Raw genomic sequence first — 24,971 nt, 5'->3', positions numbered from 1 at the left:
AGCGTCTTCGGTGCGACAAAGCCAGCACTGCGGTCACCAACCCGCCTGCCCAGCGTGGTGACTATGGGCAAAACACATGAGTTCACGCTATTTTTGGCGTAAACTTATGGAGGCCTATGTCCAGCAGTGGACTGTGATAGGCTGTAATGATAGTTGTATATGATAATTGAGCTAAAAAAGAACAAAAAACATCACAGTTATGCTAAAAAACGGATCGTTACGAATATTTTTTTTATATCATAATAACATACTGTCTTCTATACATCTATACATGTAAATAAAATTGAAGTGTCTATCTGTGATTTCAAAATAAATGTGTTTTTGAAGGGTATATAGTTATTTATACGATACTAAAATACAATCAAATGCTTTTAAAATTTTTGTCTGTCTATCTGTAGTTCTGTTTGTTCGGGCTAATCTCCGGAACGGCAGAACCGATTTTTATAGAATTTTCATTTCAAAACAGAAAAATTTGAGAAGCAACATTTAGGCTACTTTTTATCCCGGTAATCGAGATTTACGCGAGAAAAACCGCCCTTACCTCGTGAAAGTGCCGCTACGACTGAACGGAATTTTACGGGACTTTCAATAGAATATAGAGGAAGTCGTGGAACAACATATAAGCTATCAATTACCTAAGTTTGCAATGTGCCTAATGTTAAGATGTATTTTTTTTTAGTTTATTGCTTGATATTTTTGCTACCTTAACTTTCTTTTATTACTCTTGAGTTTTTTTTATTTGATATTATTTTTGACGGTCGTAAAGTGTGTGTATCACCTTATGGTGAAATGAATGTTTTCATTTAATTTTATTTCACCCCATAAATCCAACAGGATTAGGATTATGCTGTTAAAAAAAATAATGAGTGGCCAGATACAGCTTTTAATGCCGTTGCCGCTTTGGTCATTCGGATTAAGCAAAAATTATTTCTAGTTTTTACCTGTTAATGGATTTTAAGACTTTGTATCTTTCCATTATATTTCAATATTACACAAAACATAAATAATAATAATAACAATGTTATCAAAATATAATAAAGTTTCAAAAATTGTATGGCCAGCATGAAAGGGGGCGTAGAGAGACTTCATATTCTTTCCATTTAACATAATTAATCTCTTTTTATCTATACATATAAAAATCGATTTCTGTTCGTTAGTATCGCAACAAATCAAGAAAGGCTGGGCAGATAAACATAAATAATAAGAAAAAAAAAATACTTAAAACGACCAGAGGCCGCTCAAGCGCTGGTGCGGTGCACTGCCACTCCAAATATAATTATCTGTGTAATTTTAAATTCTATATTTATATAAATTAAATGCTATATTAAATTATTACTATTATACTATGCCTATATAATAGTGTATTATTATATTACGTACATTTGGCATTAAGTGGTGTTACGTATTTAAGTGGAGCGCCAGTGATTGCGTTCCAATGAAACGAAATTTAGCATTATGATTCTTAGCACTGTACTCGCTTTAATGACTGCGAAAGAGATGAGACGACACGAATTAAAAGATTTCATATGAGAAATTAGCCTAATCTGGAGCACCGCTCACGCGCGACGTTGTAGGTTCGGCCGTGTGGTGTGTCATGTGTGGCATGCGAGGTGTGCCACGCGGCGCGGGAATAATTTGTCTAACACTATGCGCTGTTGCTGTTGATATGTATAAAAACAAACTTGTCGGCTTCACCAGTTATTTAGCAGTTTTTCTTTTAAATAAGTAATAAAAATAATTTGCCTGACATTTTGTGTTAAAAGTGGAACAAAACTATAATAAAAAATGGTAGATGTCCGAAATTTTACTCGCGTGGATTATACGCTTTTGGCTGTTCCATTTTCTCCGCTTCAAATATACCCTAGGACACTCAGTTATAACACAGAACTCTGCTGCTGGAAGTTTTTAAGTCGATCCAGTAGGTATGAAAAATAAAGCTTTCCTCTTTGTAATATTAGTATACAGTTACCGGTAAGTTAAATAAACTTATTCAAGTACGAGTACGAGTACTGTATGTTTTTAGACAACCGCATGCATTCGTACTACCAAACGCAAACGATAAGCGGCGCGAGTACGCCACAGCCGGCGCCTGCCGCAGTGCCGCAGCGCGCACACTACACGCACGCCCTACAACTACAGGTAAAGTTCATCTTTTTATTTTATAACATATACGATCGCCTATTTCTAAGATAGGCAATTTCAAATATGTATTTTAACCTTATTTGTACTAACCGTGCGTATTAAAAATATGTGTATAAATAGGTGTATGATGATAATCGAACCCACAACCTTTGGAGCAGAAAGCAGAGTCACTGCAATCTAAGCTAACAAGCTACTTAAAAAAATGTCACTCGGTCAGTTCAACCTATTGCAGTCCACTACTAGGCATAGGCCGCCAACTTGAAAAAATGTATTATTATCTAAATTACTGAAGATCCCGTTTTATATCAATATTTTCGCTCAAACTGTTGCCGAATAAAATGAATAATAATAATAACCAGAGAAAGGGATAGTGAGATGAACCGGGGTAATGGTGACCAGAATAAGATATGTAACAAAAATTATATAGTTACAATATGTGCATCAGAGTTCCGGGGGGGATTGGGTCGGCAACGCGATTGCGATACTTTTGGTATTGCAGACGTCTACGAGTATAAGCTACGGTAATCGCTTACCATCAGGTGAGCCTTACGCCTGTTTGCCGACCTATATTTATATATATATATAAAAAATTAATACTCAAAATTTATCCTTAAATATAAAAAAAAAAAAATAGATCAAATAGCCGAAAAAATGAAGTGAGGTCATTTGAATGCGAAAAAACAACTAAGTATGAATATGGTACGTCACACATACCCCTCTCGCAACATTTTATTTTACGTAATAATAAAATAATAAAATAGATACAGTCGTGGGAATTATAAACATATGCATAGACTAGACTAAAATAAAACCGTGGGGCACGTCAATTGTCTACAATCGTTGATTAAAATGTTTGTTTTGTAATGTTACACTATAATTAGGCAGTTGTTCAACCGACAAAGATGGAAGTGTGATAAGTAGGGCTAGAATGTGGAAACAAGCTAGCAAGCTCGATTATAAGCGAGTTTTAGGGTTTCATAGTGGTGAGCGAGTAGTACTTTTATCATATGTTTTGTCGATTAAAGACAAACTACGAGCAGTGAAACGATTCCTCGCCAGCCAGCAGTGTGAATGTCCAACGATAAACTAGTTGAAACATCTCTTTTATTTACATGGAGTGTATAACTATTGGAATTTCCATGAGTAAGAAAATAGTAAGTAATTTCCTCACCGTCTGCGGGTCAACTGCCTATTTTAACGACGAATTAAACGATTCTTCTATCGCACATTAAGTCGATAATTTGTAGACAATTGACGTGCACCACGATTTTATTTTAGTCTAGTCTATGCATATGTTTATAATTCCCACGACTGTATCTATTTTATTATTTTTTGGTTTTTAGTACATTTATCTTAAACATTGCAATGTATGTTTAACATAAAACCGTTTAACTTAAAAAGTTTTTTTACCTATTTTTATTTTCTAGTTTTTAGTTTTTATTTCGCATTCTGTTTAATTCATTTAGTGCTTCATTATTGCAAGGCCCATCTTAAATATTGAGGTTGTATAGTGCACTGTATTCTTCTTGTCAAGCCCTTTTAGCTCGGGTATCAACCCATATTGGTGGGATTGATAAAAAATTGTTATCAGACAATTGGTAGCGGCGGCCAGCTTAGATTTCAATTTTGCATAGTAAATTGTATTCTACTTGTTGAGACCTTTCATTTGATACCCATGTTGATGGGATTGATAAAACCTAAGTTATCCGCCATTTTGTAGAGGCCGCCATCTTGGATTTTAATTTTATATAGTACATTGATTAAACTGGTTGAGCACTTTCATTCGATACCCATATTGATGGGATCGATAAAACCTACGTTATCCGCCATTTTGTAGCGGCCGCCATCTTGTATTTCAATTTTTAGTATATTGTATTCTGCTTGTTGAGCCCTTTCATTTGATACCCATATTGATGGGATTGATAAAACCTACGTTATCCGCCATTTTGTAGCGGCCTTGGATTTCAATTTTTTATAGTATATTGTATTCTGCTTGTTGAGCCCTTTCATTTGATACCCATATTGATGGGATTAATAAAACATAAATTATCCGCCATTTTGTAGCGGCGGCCATCTTGAATTTATAATGATAATAAATAAACATAATTGTATTGTCACCAAAATCCAAAGTGTATACAAAATTTCAGATTAATCGGTTGACAGGAAGAGGGTGAAATTTGAATTACTAAATTTGACCCAAGAATAAATAATAAATAAAACAAACGGGGTGAGCTAAATAAAACCGTTTAAAAACCGTTTAACAAGACAGCTTCAACTCGTTCAGATACACGTAAACTAAAATAGTTCTTATTACCCCGTGGCTCCAATTACCCCGTGTTCCCCTAAATAAGTTAATTCGAATTCTTCAACTAAAATCAAATCGTAAATTATGCTAACAATGACTTAGATATGATAATAAGTATATGTTTTAGACCCTGTGTCCAGCTCCCGCGAGGTACAGACCTGTGCCCGCACCGCAACCAGGAGGAGGAAAACAAATGATTTGCTACTCCGAAAAGGTAAATAAAACTAACTCTTAAAACTTGTACGAAGTACGTAGTTATTCGGATTATATAAAACTAGCTCAAGAACGTCGCCCTATCTTGTAAAATGTCAAACACGTGATATTGAAATAATTGTCACGTTTTCTGAAGTTTTCCAAGTTCTTGCACAGTATTAATTTTCCATTACGTAAAAACCTTCTACGAAGTATTGAAATAAAAATAGAATAGTAGGTATTTATAAAAATACGAGTGAAATATGTAAAGTCGTTTATTGACTTGACTAAGGCAAATAAGGATTCATTTTTATATACATACCGGATGACCCGGCGAACTTTACACCGTCACATTTTTTTCATTCATGAATGGATTGTTTTTTTTTTTTTTTCTTTTACGCAAAATTTAGGGAATATCTAACAAAAATAATAGCTAAACACAATGTTTATTTGCAGTATTTTACAATCTTTATAAACAAGCATAGACCAGATAATTCTTTTAATTTTAGATAGTTTTTCTAAAAATTTACCTACAACAAATTCTTCAGCTTATCAAAATTATATTATAATTGAATTGTCCAATAACAAAAAAAAAAAAAAAAAATTAAACTTGACAATTTACTCATACCACGTGTTTACTTATTAAAGTATAGTATTTTCCCGCTTTTAAAAGTAAATTGGATCAGTAATACACCTTACACCATCTATCGTTATAACTTTGAAAAACATAAGCTTAACAATAGGTTCTTGTAAAAACATACCTAGATATTTTATTCTTTATATACCTACGTAAAATACAGATTTCAAAAATAAGACACATGTTTTTAGACAAATCAAACACATAATTCAACTTTAACGTCGTATAATATGCTTAACTATCCTTTACGTTTTCGTAAATAATAGACTTTTTAATGAAAGCGCCATCTAGCTATACTTCAATAACTTTGAATACACTTATGATTGTAGTAGTTCCCTAGTTGAAAGTTTATTGAAATGGCATTCAACCTTGACCAAAAAGATGGAACTTTAGAATAGGCACAAATCTCGAAAATGTAACGAGGTCAATTTTATTAACGATCCACCAGGGATGCAATTTACCAAAGAAGTAGGTACATGAGAAACAATTACCTAACCAAAAGTATAGTCGTGTTATTTTATGTAATATCTATATTTCCAGGGTATTTGTATTATGTGCTAACGTTTTTGAATTTGTAATTGTTTTAAAAAACGTAACATAGTGGTGAAAACCTTCGTGTACGTGTATTGTAAATTACCACTGATTCCAAATATAGATGGTACATAGAAGAATCAGAAAGTACCCCGTGGTAATCCGCAGTTACTCTTTCAAAAACTGACAATCGTTATAAATTTAGTAATGTCTTGAATGAACTAAAGACCCAATAAGCCAACGCATTTTTATCGTTATTTTACATAAATTATGAGTCGATAATAAATTCCAAATTAAGTTTTATTTAAAGAGGAGTTCGTTATGGATTCCTCTAGCCCGTATAATCAAGTCCTATTATTTTTGTTATACTCACGTTTATAATATTAGACAGATAATTTAATCTTTTTTTTACCAACTATAGTTTATTAAACATTGTACATATCTACAATGAACTAAATATTTACAGATAGTTATGTTACAAATCATATCCGCGTGGAATTGTGCCAAGAATGCTGCTAGCATTTTCCCGTTGAATCGCTACGCCGATTCTATGGACAAAAACATGCATTAGCCCTCTTGTCACCAGTGGAAGCAATAAGGCGAAGAGTGTCCTCATCCGAAAAAAAATTAGCACACATATTTAAATAAAATTAAATATCAACAATTCAGGTAGTAGCGCCGCTATACCAGCCAGCACCAGGGTCCCCGTCCCGTTCCACGAGAGGAGCACCCGAAGGAGCAGCTGCAGCTACTTCACCAATGACCGCGTCGCAGAATTCCGTTTACTACGCGATGAATGTCTGACAAGGCGACTAGGTAAATAATTTGCCACGTTTAAAATGAGAGAAGCAATTCATGGAAGTACCTCAAAGTCATCACCATCACAATTTTTAACCTATTCGTGTATAGTACTATGTAGCAGATATTTAACAATTCAATTCTAAATACGAGTAAGGAAACGTGCGTTCAATTGTATCTCATTTTATAATTATGTAAGACCACGTACACAAAATAGCGAACAAAAAATCAGTCCCCTGATTGATCACCTAAAGATTAACATTTGTAATTTTGGTATTTTATTTATGATGAATCAAGCTTTATAATTTCGTCTTTTTTTTTTCAGGTAAAAATTGTCGTGGGTCGCGACGCGGTCCGTATTAGCATTCAGCCTCCAGGGCAGCCAACGGACTCTAATTAGTAAATGAATATCGCTATTACGCTGGCGCCTTCGATTCCGTAGATTATGTGATTTAAGAAATCGGGTTTGACAACCGCGAGACAACAGCTGATCAGACAGTGTTCGGTAAAAAGTTTTCGCACGTGTCCTACAGGTTTATTATTTGGATATGGCATTAATTTAAATTTAAAAATTAAAATTAGTAGTGAATAAAATACATCAGATGCCTTTTGAAAGAAGAGATGAAGAATAATTTTTATGTTTGATAGTGTTTTAAGTTGTTTATTAAAATATAAGTTAAGCTACCAAGAGAAATTGATTATATGGATTAAAACGCTTACATTTTTGAATAGGTTGTGAAGAAGTATTATATTTTATTCAAACTCAACTTTAGTTACCACAATCATTATTAAATAAGTATTATTTATTGCATAAAAATTATATTTGTTATTATTATAGTTATAGCACATTAACTTAGGCCAGGCTACATGCCAAAGAAAAGTCTATGAAATGTCAAATCCGACATCTTAGCATGCGAAAAGACAAAAGCTAATAATAAAATTTGTTATATTCATATATAGATTATAGTAAGATTCAATGTTTATTCTTCTCGAAGGAAAAGTTGTTAAAGAAAGACTAAGTTAAGAGTGCAGTACTGCGTACAGTATTAGTTTGAATGTACTTTAATTGTTGTAAGATTAAGACAGAAAGGCTTTGATGAATCCAAAGAATTAAACCAAAGATAAATGTTAAGGTAGGTCAATAAATATTCCAAAATATTTTAAACTAAATAAATAAAATTAGTAGTGATATAATATTTATACGCTAATAACTTTGCAAATGACTTTGATATACGCGAATTAACATTCAAAACAAAAACGAAATCACAAAACGGAATGGTATTGTTGAGAAAAGTTGAAAATGCCTCAAAGCATCTCAGTATGGCAGTATGAAATTATAATTTTTCTTTGTTCTGCTAGCTATCAATTGTACTATACATATATACTATGATACTTTTAAATATTTGTTCAGTAAAATAAATCGAAATAAAAGGTGACAACTTGACTAAATGTACTTTCTCTACATTAAATGTATATTACAAGTAAAATGATAAGGTTTTCTATATTAGCTTAGCTTTGTTTTGTTGACGATACTGCCGAAATCATCGAGTTACCAATATTTATTGTTCTAAGTTAAATATAATCCGTATATATAAAGTGCAAATATGATGTACATTTTGATGTATAAATAGTAGTTGAAGTATTTACTTGGTGACGACATTACTGCGTGATAATTATAACTGAATAGAGCCCAGTCTACTTTTGTAAGTGTATAAAAATATTATTGACCATAAGACATTGAATACGAATAACATCAATGTTACAAAATTGTAATTACAGACTTTAGTCTCAAGAATGGTTTTCAGGACACTGTGAGTTAAGCTCATTCGATCTTTAGATAAGAAGAGAATATTCGAAACGAGTTCTCAGACACAATTATACAAATAGGCCAGTTACAATTTCATGGACCATTTTAGGTAGATGTTTGTGCGTGCAACCGCATATTCATCTATATTGTTATGATCGATTTTGATAAATGGAATTAGATTTCACCAATGACGTAGTGAGGGGAGGCAAGGGGGGCATCATGCCCCGGGCGCTACTCATAAAGGGGCGCTAAATAGTCCGCAAATCAAAAAATTGCTGGACATATTATATTATTTTCGAATGGAGGAGAGACGCTAAAAGTTATTGTACCACGGGCACGACTTAAGCTCGCTACGTCACTGGGTTTCACAATCAATTTATTTTAGATAATATTTATGCTATATATATTATATAGTAAAGTAATGATAAGATAGTTTAGTTTTCTTAAAAATACACACTTTAAAATGAGGTACAGTCTGAAGCGTTTTCAATTAATTGCGTGCCAAAGCTATGTTAAAGCTAAAAAAGGGTTTGTAAGTTTAAAAAAAAATAGCTATTATTTTGATATTATAGGCACGATAGTTTTCCGTAACCGGCCTATATTTTTTCGTTATAGTGTAGTATTTTTATTAGTAAGAGGTTAACATGAAGAATAATTTAACAAAAACTATATTTTTCAGCTTGATTTGCTTTTCTCAAACTTGCTCAGACATTGTTTCTTCAAAATAAATTCTTTTGTGCTCAATATAACATGATGACATTTATGTGTGTTTATAAAATTAAAAAAAAAAACACATGATAGAAATAATTAGACTTTCTTCTGAGCATTTATATTTTTGTGTCTTTAAGGATATACTGATCTTGATAACTACAAGTAAACATTTGAATTTGATTCAAAACAAAAATGCTATAAACTCGCAATAAGTTTCGAAAACAATAAATCCCACCAAAAACATTTTCATGTAAAATGTTGCCAAGACGAGATCATATGGCTCGCACTGTCATAAAGTTATCAGATCTCATGTAGAGCCAAGCTTCTAAATCTACACGCCCTAACTCTACAAGCTCTAACTTCACAAACTCTACACCTTAGTCAAAATATGTAGCTTGGCCGTTTCGCTACCGTCACGTAAGGTGAAAATTTTTTTCACTGTTTTTTACTTTTCTGTCATACAATAGTTCTATTAAAGAAAAAATAAAAAGAAGAACAATAATTGATATACATATAATAAAAATAAAAATAAAAAGAGAATATATATATAAATAAATGACACAGGAAAGTCGTCATCTACAACATCGGCAGCCGGTAGTAACGAAACGGCCAAGCCACATATTTTGACTAAGGTGTAGAGTTTGTGAAGTTAGAGCTTGTAGAGTTAGGGCGTGTAGATTTAGAAGCTTGGCTCTACATGAGATCTGATAACTTTATGACAGTGCGAGCCATATGATCTCGTCTTGGCAACATTTTACATGAAAATGTTTTTGGTGGGATTTCACTTCTTTTTGTAAATTGCTTATGACAATATTACAGCTGCATTTTACCTCAGACACATTTTATACCATAAATATCATCCAATCTTCACCATATTCGGTTTAAGCACGCTGTTTTTGATTTTATGTTGAACTGATATGCAAACGGTGATCTCCGCCAAAACTTAAATACCAAAATTACAAAATGTAAATTTTCGACATAAACTAATAACCGATTTTTATTTTTTATCTATTTTATTATTATTATTAATAACAAGGAGTCACTATATCAATTTTCAGACCTCTAGCATCAAAATTTGCGGAAGTCTCATACAAAATTCCACCCCCCAGTTTAAGGGGTTGGGGGGTAAAAGTTCCAAGTTTTAGAATTTTTTTGTTGTTTGTGTACTAATACTAGCTTACATACCAAATTTCAGCTTTCTGGGACTTCAGGAAGTGCTCTAAGAATTTTGATGATCATCAGTGAGTGACGAAATCGGGGTTTTTTAGATATCAATAAAATCTAAAGTATAAGAGCTATGCAATTGAAACTTTATATGTTTAATAAGTTCACTATTGACATCATATCCCCAGAATTTTGTTTATCTAGTATAATCCAAACCCAAGTTATGAGGGTTCAAAAAAACGACGAAGCACTTCGAGAAAAGATAGGTAGTGCTTTTCGTTTTTTTTTTTATTTTTTTTTTTTGGTTCGTCTTGGCGGGGGCACTACCGTGCCCCCAGATAAAATTAAAAAAAAAAAACACATGATAGAAATAATTAGACTTTCTTCTGAGCATTTATATTTTTGTGTCTTTAAGGATATACTGATCTTGATAACTACAAGTAAACATTTGAATTTGATTCAAAACAAAAATGCTATAAACTCGCAATAAGTTTCGAAAACAATAAATCACAATCTACAATTATGCGACAAATACAACATTGAACTTTGTGAAGAATCTTGTTGTAATCGCTTACATACCTCATAACTATTATTTTGAATAACTAATTAAGTGGAAAGGATACCGGCTCTTTCTCCATTCAAACGTAGTCGACTGTTTTCTCCTTGGATAATGACACTAGATCAAATATTTTTTTTTAACATAAAACCTTTAACTGCCATGAACATGCCTCTATGTCTTGGTTTTTTTCATATTCTTATTATCATAGGTAGTAGGAGTCTTCAAAAACTAGAAAAGTTGCCCAATTTTTTATACATTTTCAGACACTCATTAAAGAAAAATTACGCATATTTACAAAAATCCGAGAACATATGGGCATAGCTGAAGGTTTTTTTAGTTACATAAAAAAATAGTCATATTTTGGGGAGAAAATAGTCGACTACGAAATGCTGTTTTGGTCAATAATTATCTACCTAAAACACTGATTTGCAGTTGTCCTTTTCTTGTATCGGGGCGCGGCAGCAGCATACAGCGTGACAGGAACTTTATTTAATTATACAGCACAAATCTATACTTAAAGAGACCAAAATAAAACCTCATTCCAATGTAATAAGATTTAAGTATTTTTAAAAAATATCAACTAATCAACCATATTGGTAGAGAAAAATCAATTTTTATGACTATGCAAAATATTATAGCTTTGAGCGGATTAGTTTGTTCAAACTTGTTTAAAATAGAAAAATGTTAATAGTAAGTATACTTAGCAGTAAATGTGTAATTACGTATATATACTCAAAAAATATGGCTGAGCGAAAGCCATGCTTTTTTTGTAAATAGCTTCGTGTACACTCGATCTGTAAAAATGATTGAGACGACATGTTTGTAACCTATTCTTCGGAGTCCAAACTGGAGTGAACTGTGTGAAATTATCTATACTCTGTTAATTCGATTATAAATCTGTTATACAGATTATTTGCCTCTTAACTTATTGCTAATATGATATTATTCTTTACATATTTCAAAACATTTGCTCTATCTTCTGATACAGAGTATAATTATGTTAACTACTCAACATACGATCAAATACAGCCGTAATTATTTTGACATACTGATGTTACGGTCACCAACCCGCCTGTCCAGCGTAGTGACTATGGGAAAACACATGAGTTCAAACCCTTTTTGGCGTGAACTTGTGGAGGCCTATGTCCAGTAGTGGACTGCGAAAGGCTGCGTTGATGATGATTATGATGATGACTGATGTTGATGTTCTACAATGACTCGCAACACATTTTATGCTAAAAATAAGAGAAAAAACGACATAGTTACTCTTTTTAAAATCGTTTGATTGTTGATCATATGTTTATATGGGTGTAAAATTCTGCTAAAAGTTAAAGCTAAGTTTTTATTAGTCGACTTTTTAAATAGATACTAATAATTCTTAGGGTTTAAAAATAACAAAAATTAATTTCTGAAATTTGGACCCCTTAAAATTATTTTAAAAAAATAATCCTCCGACTAAAGCTACCTAAGGAGTAAGATCTTCTTTAAGAAGTTATTGTTAATCTTTAACTTCCGCTTTCCCTTAGCTTACATATTATTTTATACAATTAGATATTCAAAAGCAAATCTACTATTGTTATTGTCGGTAAAAGACAAAAATAAAAATAAAATGTGAAGAGAAACAACCGGAAATTGTTAAGATAACTTTCTTATCAACTATTTCATCATCGAGTTGTAATTTCTATGCTCTATTATACCATAAAAATCCGCAATACTTAGGCGTGATTTTTTTTATTCATTTCTACTAACTCTGTCAGAACCTAAAAGCTAAGGACTGTTTCGTTAGGACCTAAAGTTAATTAAACCAATAATAAAGAACATAGTTTGTCCTCCAATATATTTTATAAATATATTTTTTATCCAATTTTTTTTTTTGTCATGGTAGAGTTAAAGGAGGGGCTTTGAATTATAATTTTATGGTATCTCTGTTTAATAGTCGTCTCTTTAGACTTCTATGTTAGCTTGATTTCTAAGTTATTCCTTTTTCCTTTTTTCTTCCGTTTTGTTTTAACTCCTAAAACATTCTCGTAACTACTATGTGTATCACTTTCTTTTCAAAAATTCTTAAGATGTTTTTCCAGCTGGGGACATTTGCTATGCACTGTCTGTTGTTGTCTAAAGGATTATCACGCCATTTAACTAGACTTTTAAAGAATATATTTCAAAATTGAAATGTATTTATTTAAAAATATATATAAATATCTAAATATGCAAGTATATCGGTCGCTTGATACCTATGTCATAAAATATATCGGTCTTTGTTTTAACATCATGATTTCTGATATTTTGATCAGAATATCTTCTAGAAAAAACACCTTTTTTAGGCTTATGACATGGTAAACTTTTAAGTATGAAAATATTTATGTCCTTAAAAGAAATGTATGTAGTTTGTTTATAAATTTAATTTCAATTTTTATAAACTTTTCACATCACAAAAATAAATAAAAAATTAAGAATAACTTGAAGCTATGATATTTTTTACCCATTGTCTGTTTAGTTATTAAAGATTAAGAGGGGTATAGAACCATGAGTGACACAGCAGCATCAAGGTAGAAATTTTGATAGTAGTTTCTTCTACCAAAAACAATAGAAACCTGTAAATAATAAGGAGGATTGTTTTTAATGTAACCAAGAACTATCCAAATATAAGTACTTTGATTAAATTAAACGGCGTCTGTATAGTTTTAATTATTCGCGAGTTATGATAACACAGACAAGCAAGACACAAAGAAAGATTTAATATTAATTATAATTTTTGAAGGGATGTAATGTTGCGTGTCACTTGTACATGATAAGCCTAATCGTAAAATGATAAATAGGCCTAATAGATGTAGGTATGTATATGCCTGTAATACTTTCTACATTCCAAACAATATTTTGAACGACAGTTTACAAAAGGAAAATGGAACGAACTGACTAATTGTTAAATAATGTTTACTTCATATAGTATATTTTTAATGTAGATGTTTTAATTTTTGACTTTTTCTTTTTTAGAAATATATATACTTCTTGTTATTTAATATGTAATCATTACTTTACAAGAATTAAATTATGTCAAAACAAGACGAGAAAGAAGACCCAAACATACTCCCAGTCATCGGATCATATAAAAAGTTTTGTGCTGCCAAATAATTTTTTTAGCAGTAGGTACATATTTTTAGGGTCGATTCATTCATTTTTTATTATGCATTTTTAAAATCTAAAATACGCCATTATCCGAATATTGTGGATAAGTTGTGGATTCGAAACATTAATTTAAATATCTTATACTATTAAACGAGCAATTCTTGTATATATATATAATCTGAATCTCGGAAACGGCTCCAACGATTTTCATGAAATTTCGTATGTAGGGAATATATATATATATTTATTTATTTATTCTTAATGTACACCGAAATACAGACACATATAAAGAAAGATACAATAGAAGATGTACAAAGGCGATCTTATCGCCAAATAGCGATCTCTTCCAGATAACCTTAACCGGAAACGGCTCCAACGATTTTCATGATATTTCGTATGTAGGGAATTTCGGGGAGATAAATAAATCTAGCTAGGATTTATTTTTAGGAAATGTCGTTTTATCCCAGTTTTTAGATAATGAAAAAATATCGTTAGAATACGAAGGTAAATTTCGCAACCGTCAATAAAGTTGTAATAGCTCGGTGGGAAATTGGCCGGTCGTGATCAACTGAGAAGATCATGGTTCAAATCCCCATGTCCCTGATCAAGTATTTTTTTCTAATTGCACTCGTTATTTTTTATTTAATAATGTATGTAAAATTGAAAAATATTATTCATATTTTATCATTATTATTTTTTAATTATTTTTTTTTATTTTTATATTTTTATAATTTTCGGTAAAAAAAATACTATTCATATTTTATAAATAATGATTTTCAAGAAACACGATTTACTAAAAATACCGAGCTAAGCTCGGTCACCCAGGTACTGTTCTTTATTTGAGGGGAGACTTTACCGTATTGACGGGATGAACATAAAATGTTCGACAGTTACGAAATTCATGAACATTTTGTATTGGAATTTTTACTTTTGTTTTCATCACTTTTCCAATATTTTTAATAGTTAACCTGGATTCGGGACGGAAATAAATACAACAAATCAAAAACCATGAAAATTGGTCAAGCCGTACTCGAACAACCCGACTTTGTTTTGTATATTAAAACAAGATAATCGATAATTAGTATAAAAACAACAAAATCGCGCAATATAACTAAAGCGATTTTGAAAAGGAACAATTGTGCTTGCAAATGAAAAAAAAAACGACGTCAATCACACTGACTAATAATAATACAGCGTAGGTAGACGAAAAAATACTCAAGTAAATAAGCATTATTAGAGATAAATCAAAAAATACTCCGCAGGTCTCGATAACATTTCAGTGAGACCACATGACAAGCCCCAGTTTTTGATTAAACAAACAGTCATCAAATCGGTGCACAATACAATGTAGGTCGACGCAAAAATGTTCAAGTAAATAGACATTATAAGACATCTCTCAAAAAGTACTAGTTAAATCTAAATTAAATTTAAACGGTACTAAATGACAAACACCACCTTTCGAATAAAAAAAGATACATCGAAATCGGTCGACTTAAAAGTTACTTAAAAGTTTTGTTAGTCGTGTTTTTTGGAAGCTTTATTTAAATACGAATTACATACTAATGAAATATGAATACTGTTTTTCGATCTTAGAGACTCGAAAAAAATTCAACACGTTATTTAAATAAAATATCACGAGTGTAATTAAAAAAAGGGCAAAAATAGTCGACCTCAAGATGTGTTGATTTAAACCGTAGATTTCTCGGTTCGGTATAGCCCAATTGCCCACATGGGCTATTATTACCTTACAGATGCTGGCGAAATTTACCTTCGCATTGTAATGATATTGTAGCACTTTTTTATTGGTTCAAAACATGGATAAAACGATATTTTCTAAAAATGCTAGCTAGATCAATTTATCGCCCCCTAAGTCCCCCATACAAAATTTTATGAAAATCGTTGGAGCGGTTTACGAGATTCAGATTATATCTTATCGGAAAAAAGTAAGTGAAGATACTCTTTTGTAAATTAAATATCTAATATATTCAAAAATGAACGAACTAACATTGCTTTATACCTCATATAGTTCTATACTAGAAATAACTGCAAAATCAAGTGATATTGGTTTATCATTCATTCATACTATGAGTCTGGCAGTAAATTTTCGTATTTTATACTTTATTTCATCAATAATTTAACCGTTTTCTTCAATATTTACATCATAATCTAAATATATAAACCACGTATATGTTAGTCCATTCATCTTATTCCTGCGTCTCTAAAATGTCGTACATAGCTTTCTTCACAGCTTACAGTTTTTTAATCCGAGCAAAGGATGCCAAGCTTACAGACTCTTCAGAGCTAGCTTGGTCACACTTATTTCTTAAGGATCTTTTAACAATTACGAAATACAAGTTATATGAGTTCGGACACCTAACAAAACTATCTATCATAATTATAAGAATATTATTACTCGATCTACTAATTTAATATTCATTCCTATATGAAATACCAAAACTTCTAAATTACTGTTAGTTATAATTTTGCTTCTGCCTGTAATATTTCACTGCTGGGCATAGCCCTCTCTCCCCATATAGGAGAAGGATCAGAGCTTAATCCACCACGCTCCTCCAACGCGGATTGGCGGATATATGGGAATATATCTAGGGATACTATGAGTAATTATCATTATCAGGTGTACATAATAACAACCGGGACTGATGGCTTAACGTGCTCTCCGAGGCACAGTGGGCAGACCCACAAGGACTGCACAAACACCCAGATCACGGCAAACATCGATTTGGCCACTAAAAATGTTTGTCATGTGCGGGGATCGAACCCGCATCAGCCAGCGCAACAGTCACAAACCAGTGCTGTGATCGTTGCGCCAACGCGTCGTTATAATTATTAAAATTTATAACTGGTTAAAATCTGATAATCGAGCCCAGTTTGACTCAAATTGATTGGATTCTTTTTATTTTACTTTAATAATAACATCTAGAAATAACTAGTATAGTGACTGTCGTGGTCGATGGATTTATAACATAATGATATTATTAGCAGAATGCTTAAGTGATGTTAAACGTTACTGCGGCTACAAAATATAGTACCTAGTAGTAAATGGGCACTATCCATTAAAATGGTAACTTTCAAAAAGTTTAGCCTGTTTTCGATGTATTTTTTTTTTTTTTTTCGATAGCAAAAGAAAAAATCTTAATGTTAATCTAATATAACTGTTGCTTAGCACTTTTCAATGGCTATTATACGACTCAGTATTAAGTAAGGAGTATATAAATATTTAGACAATATTCCTATTCAATTTGTTATCTTTTGTTATTATTGTTTAATTACATTATACGTTGGAGGATTTGTTGACGCGGCCCAAACGAGCCTGGGAGTATATAATTGAAGGAAAGACATTCTTATTTGTTTTATTAAATTGTTTTACGAGTAAGTTATCTTATGATTTGTTTAAAATTATAGAAAATAATTCATGTTAACGGCAATTGTTATAATTATTAATAGAAAAGAAAAAATCTTTGGAGACTTATTGTTACAAGTAGCTCCTGTGAACTAGTATTTAAAATGTAATTTTTATAAGACATGTCTCATGATAGGAAGATAGATATAATAGGTTCTCAAATAGGAATTAGATTTTATTAAATTATCGTTTTTGAAAAGTTACCGCGTTGAGTATCGATTTTAGAAATAGTCTCGTTTGACCAAAGTTTGATCGATCTTAAAATAGCCAATTTATAAGAATTAAAAAGTAATAAAACTTATTTACAAAATATTATTTTACAAATAATTTCGAAATTAATATTTCATTATTATTATTTTTTTGCTAGATATATGAACGTTACAATTTATGTTATTTTAAAATACAGTTAATATTAATTTATTCTAACTTCCAATTTAATTATGTATATTATTTAATATTTATAATAATAATACATATTAATAATAGGAATCATAACTGCGAAAACGATTGTTTGAACTGTAGAATCTAAGTCAAATTTATTAACTCAGATATTATATTATATTATATTATGTGTGTTAGGGCATATATGCCACGAGATGTTTCAAATTACTTATGTACAAATGTATTTGTAGAATAGTAAACTAATAAAGTAACATGATACAACTTATCGACTTTTTTAGTTAATTCTACCTTCTCCTTGCAGTCCTAACTGCTATGTTCCAACCACGTAGGAATGGTGATAAAGAGTGAAACGATGATTTTTCCATTTATTTCTTTAAGATACAGCATATTTTATCAAATTAAGGCCGTCCTGTAACCTGTGTGATAGTACCCCTGCTGAAAATTCCAAATACAAAACGATGATTTGTATGGGATGATATTGTAAACTATTGTGTATTTGAAACAGGAATTCCAAAATTTTCATACAATTTTAATACCATTTTTATATGTTTTAATCTGGGCTATCTGGACCCAGATAAAAACTTTTATGATTTTTTTTTATGAAAATTTTATGATAATGTAATCCTTCTGTTTCAAACACAATAGTTTACAATAACCTCCCATACAAATCATCATTTTTATTTGGAATTTTCAGCAACTATATTGTAAATAGCAACAACTATATTATAAATAGCAATAATATAAGTTTAAATGCCTGAATATAAATATCGATCTATAATTTTTTTTCACACAATAACAAAGATAACGTCTCGCCGACAAATTATTCGTACAGAGGAAGAAGAAGAAATATATCGACAAAATAAACGCGATTTTTCGCGTAGCAGATAGCAGAAATCAAAGACGTAGACGACAAGCTGCGCGTAATTGATGATGATTGATGAATCAACAAATCTACCTGTAGATCACAATTCTTTAGGTTCAAGGAACATGTGCACAATAACAAGATCTTTTTGATTTATTTAATGGATTTCATTTTAAATCGAATGTTTTTTTTTTCAAAGTTTACGCATTTACAATAATTCGTTATCATTTGCTTCTTTCAACGCTAACTTAGTTAATTTCGGTTTAAAACGTCCAGGACCATATTGTTTTAAGCTTCAGGGACAAATATAAAGGGTGGCGCAAAACTACCGTTAGGGTTTGAATGTTTAATAACTTTTTTATTAAATATGAAAAATTATATCCCGCGAGTGGTGACCATTTTCGGCTTCACACATTCGTGCTCTTTCCCGTACATTTTGCATAATTTTTCGTAAAATTTCTGTACTGGCTTGAATTTCATTGCAAATGTTTTGTTTTAGCTGTGGCATGGTCGCTGGCTTATTTACGTATACCCTTTTATTCAAATAACCCCAAAAAAAAAACCAGTCTGGCGCTGTCGATTCCGGTGAAAGTGGGGGCCAATTGAAATCGCTTCTGCGCGAAGTAATGCGTTCACCAAAGAGGTCCCGTAACAGATCCGCTGTATCCCTTGCGGTGTAGGCTATGGCTCTATCATGTGGGAACCACATTTGTGGGTGGTTTTCTTCAGCTGGCCTCAAGAAATTGTCCAGTATCGTTAGATATTCAGCACCATTAAGTGTAACTGAGGCGCCATGGGCATTATCAAAGAAATATGGACCAATGATCCTTTCAGACGATACAGCGCATCGAACAGTGAAGAGTGAAGTGTATGTGTACATGTATTTTTCCTCAACGTATAATATATAATACATAGAAGGAATTAGAATAGGAAGAAAGAAATTATAAATAAAAAAATATATGTAAAGGTAATATAAAATTCTGTTTGTGATCGTTGTGTAGACGTTATCAGTCTTTTATAGTTTTATATGTACATATATGATTGATGTTTTAGATGCAGTTCAATAGTCAAGTTCTGGGAATTTGATGCCTTGAAATTGTAAAAACCAAAAAAACTTAATAACTTAAAATTGTCCATATTGTTACCTATTTAAATTTAAATGTTTTAGTATAAATTTTCAAAATTCATATAATACAGCTTTAAACGTAACTTAGAAATAATATATAATGCATTTGGATTTAGAATCTTACATAATGAAAGAACTTTAATGAAGAGATGTCGATTGACTGCTACATGTAAAGGTACTAATGGTTTGGTTTTCTTTGGTTTGTTGTTGTATGGATTAATTAGTTGTACAGCTTTCTTCAATGTTGTATGTATTTTAGATGCCTGATGATGGTCCAATAAAGGATCGAAACGTCGCATGAATTAGTGGTTTGATTGGCACCTTATGTCCATTTTCCTGCGAACCGTCAAAGAATGTATAAATTTAGTTTTGTGAGCGTTAGTCCCAGCCCAACATCATGGGCTTATTTACAAATAAGATTATACTTGTTTTGCATAATATTTTCAGCTTTAGATTCCAGCTTCAGATTTAGCTTCAGATCTATGTGCTGCAATCAAACAAGTATCGTCGGCAAATTGATAAATGGAGCCTTGTTTTATCAAATTAAAATTACACATTTCATTAACATAGAGGAGATATTCAATTGACCCAATTACAGATCCCTGTGCTGTGCCATTTGTGTTTTGATATATATTACTATAGCAAGTGGCAATTTTAACGGTGGTGAAGCGATTTGTATGATATTTTTTTATTAAATTTAGTAGAGGGCCTTGAATTCCATTTTATGATAATTTACTATATAAAGTATTAAAATCTATCATATCAAAGGCTTTTGAAAAGTCTATAAATAAAGTAATTACGTGATATTTTTTGTAATATCTAATCTTCATTTTTAGGTAAAAAATTATAAAACATAATATATGTATTTTGAATAAATGAAATAAACAAAAACTTATCCAATAATCCAATATATAAAAATCTCGTGTCGCGGTGTTTGTAGTTAAACTCCTTCGAAACGGCTTGACCGATTCTCATGAAATTTTGTGTGCATATTGGGTAGGTCTGAGAATCTAACAACATGTATTTTTCATCCCCCTAAATGTTAAGGGTTATCCATCCCTAAATTGAGCAAAATTTCTCATCCCCGGCTGACATCGTGATGGAGATGGTGTCGTGGACCTGGGACATCTGAACTCGAGAGACTGGCGGGTGATCGTCCAAGGAGTTTCTGCGGAGCCACGTGTTACGGAGACCCGCTATGATAAATGACCACATTTAACCTCCACCCACGTGTCAGAAATAATTCAGTGTAGTTTAAATTAATATTAGATTATCAAAAAAATGTATTTCGGTCCCTAGTGTAGATTGAAAATAATTTTGGGTTGTGTTAAACTCGTTCGTTTAATCCATAAATGGAAGGTAAAGTTGTTTGTTCATTCAAATTTGTAATAAGCTTAAAATTGTGTTTACATTAGTCTAATTTAATTTTTTTCTCCTATCCAATCTGATCGCTAACTTTTTCAATATATATTTACCTATCGGTGTTTTAGTTCGTTGCGTTAAAAAAAGAATTAATATTCTCTTATTCTATGCTCCTTTAATTTAATTACATTTACATATATTTATTACACATTTTTTTTAACGCGCGACAATTTTTTTTTAATTTTTTGATAAATTATTTATTTTTTATTTTATGATGATTTGGCGTTGAAAAATACATACAACCCTAAACTTTCACCCGTCTACCACCAACCCCTATTTTTAAATAGCGTTTAGCGGCAAGACAACGTTTGCCGAGTCAGCTAGTTGTATTATAAAAAATTCAAAGCTCTATTGTGTTATTTATTGTGTACTGTACACAAACATATGACACGGTACATGAATAACATAATAATTACCGTATAAAATAAATTAATCCAGTATTAGATACAGTATAAGATAATAATTATTACTTTTAGAAACTGATTCGCTAGCCCGGATTAATTATATTTGCAATGCAATTTAGATACATCGCAGAAGAATTATTCCAGCGGGATTGTGGAGAAATAAGCAATATGCTTTATGGTGTTTGTGGTGTCGGCAGTAACTATATTTTATATGTGTTTTAACAAATATCATCCGATACAACGTATTAATGAATGATTAAAAAATATATACAAAATAAATCCTTTAAACGAGCGAAGAATATCTTTAAACGAGCAATTCTTGTATATATTTAGTCCAGCCATAAGTTCTGTTACAAATGAAAATGCAATTTTTTTAAATGAAGTAATGTAATATTATTAAAAATTATACCTACATATTTATTAACGTCTCAGCAAAAAATAAAAAAATATATTCTATTCGAATGGCCAATAGTTAAAAAAAAATGCATTAATTGCAACAGGCGGTCTTATCGCTAAAGCAGCGATTATTAATAATGTACGTGTTCCAATTTCAAAATAATTAAAAAGTTGAAAAAAAGAAAAGTTTTTATTTTTTTTTTTTTTTTTAATTCTTTAAATTTTTTTTTTAGGGACTTTTGTCTACACAGACATGCCAGCCCCATCATACCCTAATTCTCACTATGTCTAAGAAATGGAGAGAGAATCATTGATGATGTAAGATCATATTAACTAGCAAATTTGCTGCATCAGACAAAGGTTCTGTTAACACAGAAAAAAAAGTACCCATATCAAATTTATTTATACTAAATCGTTTCATCAATAATTCTCTCTCCGTTTCGTATTTACAACATTCACTTAATATGTGGTGTACATCGTCTAGCAGGCCGCATGTGTCACAATAAGGGGATTCAGCTTTTTTCATTAAAAAGGCAAACTTTTTGGATGGAAAATGGCCTGAACGTAATTTGAATGCTGTAGTGATGTACTTCCTACTAATCCTTGCTTTTATAAACCAAGGTAAACGAGGGGGCTGATTTTGAATAATTTTGTACCATATACCCTTTTCTTTACTTCTTTGGTCGAAATATTCTTTAAATTTTTGATAACAATCAATTCTAAATTTAGTCAAACTTTCTGAAAAAGTAGGTAAAACATGAAGTTCCAATCCTTCATTTATAGCTATTTTTGCTAGATAGTCAGCCTTCTCGTTACCACTAAGACCTATATGCGATGGAACCCACTGCAGCTTCACATTTATATTCCTAATCCGGAGTTCGTTTAAAATGTTGACAATTGTGTAGGCTATCGATACACCTCTGCTAAATCCAGAGGCGCATCGAGCCAAATGTTGTAAACTACTTTTACTATCCGTGAAAATGACAATATTTTGGTTATTCAGTGTACTGAGATATTTTAAAGCCTCTGAAACTGCAATGAGTTCTGCCGTCATTATACAAATATTTGATAAAATTCTAAATTGACCAAAAATATCCCCTTTCTGGCTACAATAAGCACATCCAAGTCCAGCTTCGCTCCTCGACCCATCTGTAAATATTTGTGTCCAACCAGAATACTTTTCGTACAATTCTTTCACGACACTAATTTTCAGAGATGTGCTTTCATAGCTTCTTTTAGATAATTTAATACAATTCAAATTAGTTTCTATGACATTACTTAAATCAATACTACTGATCCATGAATTCAATTTAAACATTTCTAATAGGTTCGAGGAGTGAATCTGGACCTGTTTACATTCACGATATACTAATAAAAGTAACGGGTTTTTAATATTTTGCCAGTATCTCTCATATCTTGATGAACTTAAATCATCCAAAAGTTTAATTGTTGCATTATTTGACCAAGATCTACATTTCATACAATATTTATATGCTAAATACAATCTCCTAATAAACAATGGTTGAATACACAATTCACTCTCCATTACATGTATAGGAGTACTTCTAATGAATCCACCTATTATTCGAAGGGCTTGGTTTTGAACCTTGTCAATTTTATAAAGATGTGTTTTTGCACTGTTATCGTAAAAATAGCAACCATAATCAAACCTGCTTCTAATCAAAGACAAGTACAAGGATCGAATATGGCCTGGATGGATACCCCAACCAGACCCAGCCATCACTTTTAATAAATTTAAAAATTTTGTAGATTTCTCAACAATCTCATTGATATGTTTACTCCAACGCAACGATCGATCTAGCCAGAGGCCTAAATATTTAATATTTTCATTCAATAGCAAAACATCATTATTAATTTTTAACTTAACTTTTCCTCTACGGCGACTTCTACTAAATATACACACCTTAGATTTACTTCTAGATATTTGAAGGCCAATATTATCCAACATTTTAACAACCGAGTTCAAAGCTATTTGTAATTCCGTTTCACAGTGCTTTAAATCGTTATGGCAAATGTAGAAAATAAAATCATCTGCATACTGTGCAACACATACATTTTTTATTTTAGTACATATTTCAAAAGTTGCTATATTAAAAAGTAACGGAGAAATTGGGTCGCCTTGGTTTTTATGTAACAGTATTTATGGCTAGACTAGTTATGTGTATAATCTCAATCTCGGGTCCATAGATTTTAATGAAATTACGATAAATCGATCTAGCAAGGATTCATTTTTAGAAAATGTCGTTTTATCATTTATTTATTTTTTTGCAATGAAAAACTGCTATAATATCATTACAATACTAACGTAAACTTCGCCATCCTTATAAGGTGGTATAATAGCTTAAGTGGGAAATCGGGCTATCCAGAATTTAGATGACCCAGGTTCGAGTTCAGATGTGTCCAGTCAGATTACTTTTTATTTTTTATTTTTATCTAACATATCGAGCAAACCTCGCTTATCCAGGTACATACTATATAATTAATAAAACAAAATTTTGATTTAGTTTGTGTAGTCTCACACAGTTTGTTTATTTTAAAAATAAAAACAATTGCAAGTTCTGTTAAAGAAAACCACATATGAATCATTAAGTACCTAAATACAAAATGAATATCTAGAAACACATATAATACGCGAAACATACATTTTGTTTGATATATGGGCGCATATTTTTTTTCTTATATAACTTAGATATTATTGTATGAATTTCAACAATAATAAAATTAAACTAAATAATAAAAGAGAGATATGAACCACTCACTCGGACAGTACTCTTTTGAGTTCACCATTATAATTACGGAGTATATTATACCTAATGTTCGAATTAAGGGTACGTAAGCGGTGGAAGTACATTTATGTTCGTACCTACAGCGTTATAGGCCTATGCCACGCGCTATTGCCGCTCTTATCAATCCCAACGTGTCGAGTTGAAGGTTATTTGCACGGT

The 24,971-nt window shown here is 31.4% G+C and overlaps 1 protein-coding gene across 1 annotated transcript in view; it reads left to right on the top strand.

Annotated features, from left to right (window-relative positions):
- Positions 1-7,005, top strand: part of LOC123668777 — a 105,937-nt gene extending 98,932 nt beyond the window's left edge. Inside the window, exons 14-17 of the mRNA XM_045602471.1 lie at positions 2,024-2,139; positions 4,575-4,661; positions 6,477-6,605; positions 6,931-7,005. Coding sequence (XP_045458427.1) covers positions 2,024-2,139; positions 4,575-4,661; positions 6,477-6,605; positions 6,931-7,005 — 407 coding nt within the window. The remainder of the gene's footprint in view (positions 1-2,023; positions 2,140-4,574; positions 4,662-6,476; positions 6,606-6,930) is intronic.
- The last annotated feature ends 17,966 nt before the right edge of the window (positions 7,006-24,971 follow it).

Source organism: Melitaea cinxia, chromosome Z (assembly GCF_905220565.1).
Source record: "Melitaea cinxia chromosome Z, ilMelCinx1.1, whole genome shotgun sequence".
Taxonomy (NCBI): Eukaryota; Metazoa; Arthropoda; class Insecta; order Lepidoptera; family Nymphalidae; genus Melitaea; species Melitaea cinxia.
Note: the sequence above shows the minus strand (reverse complement) of the source record. Positions and strands in the feature narration are given on the sequence as shown.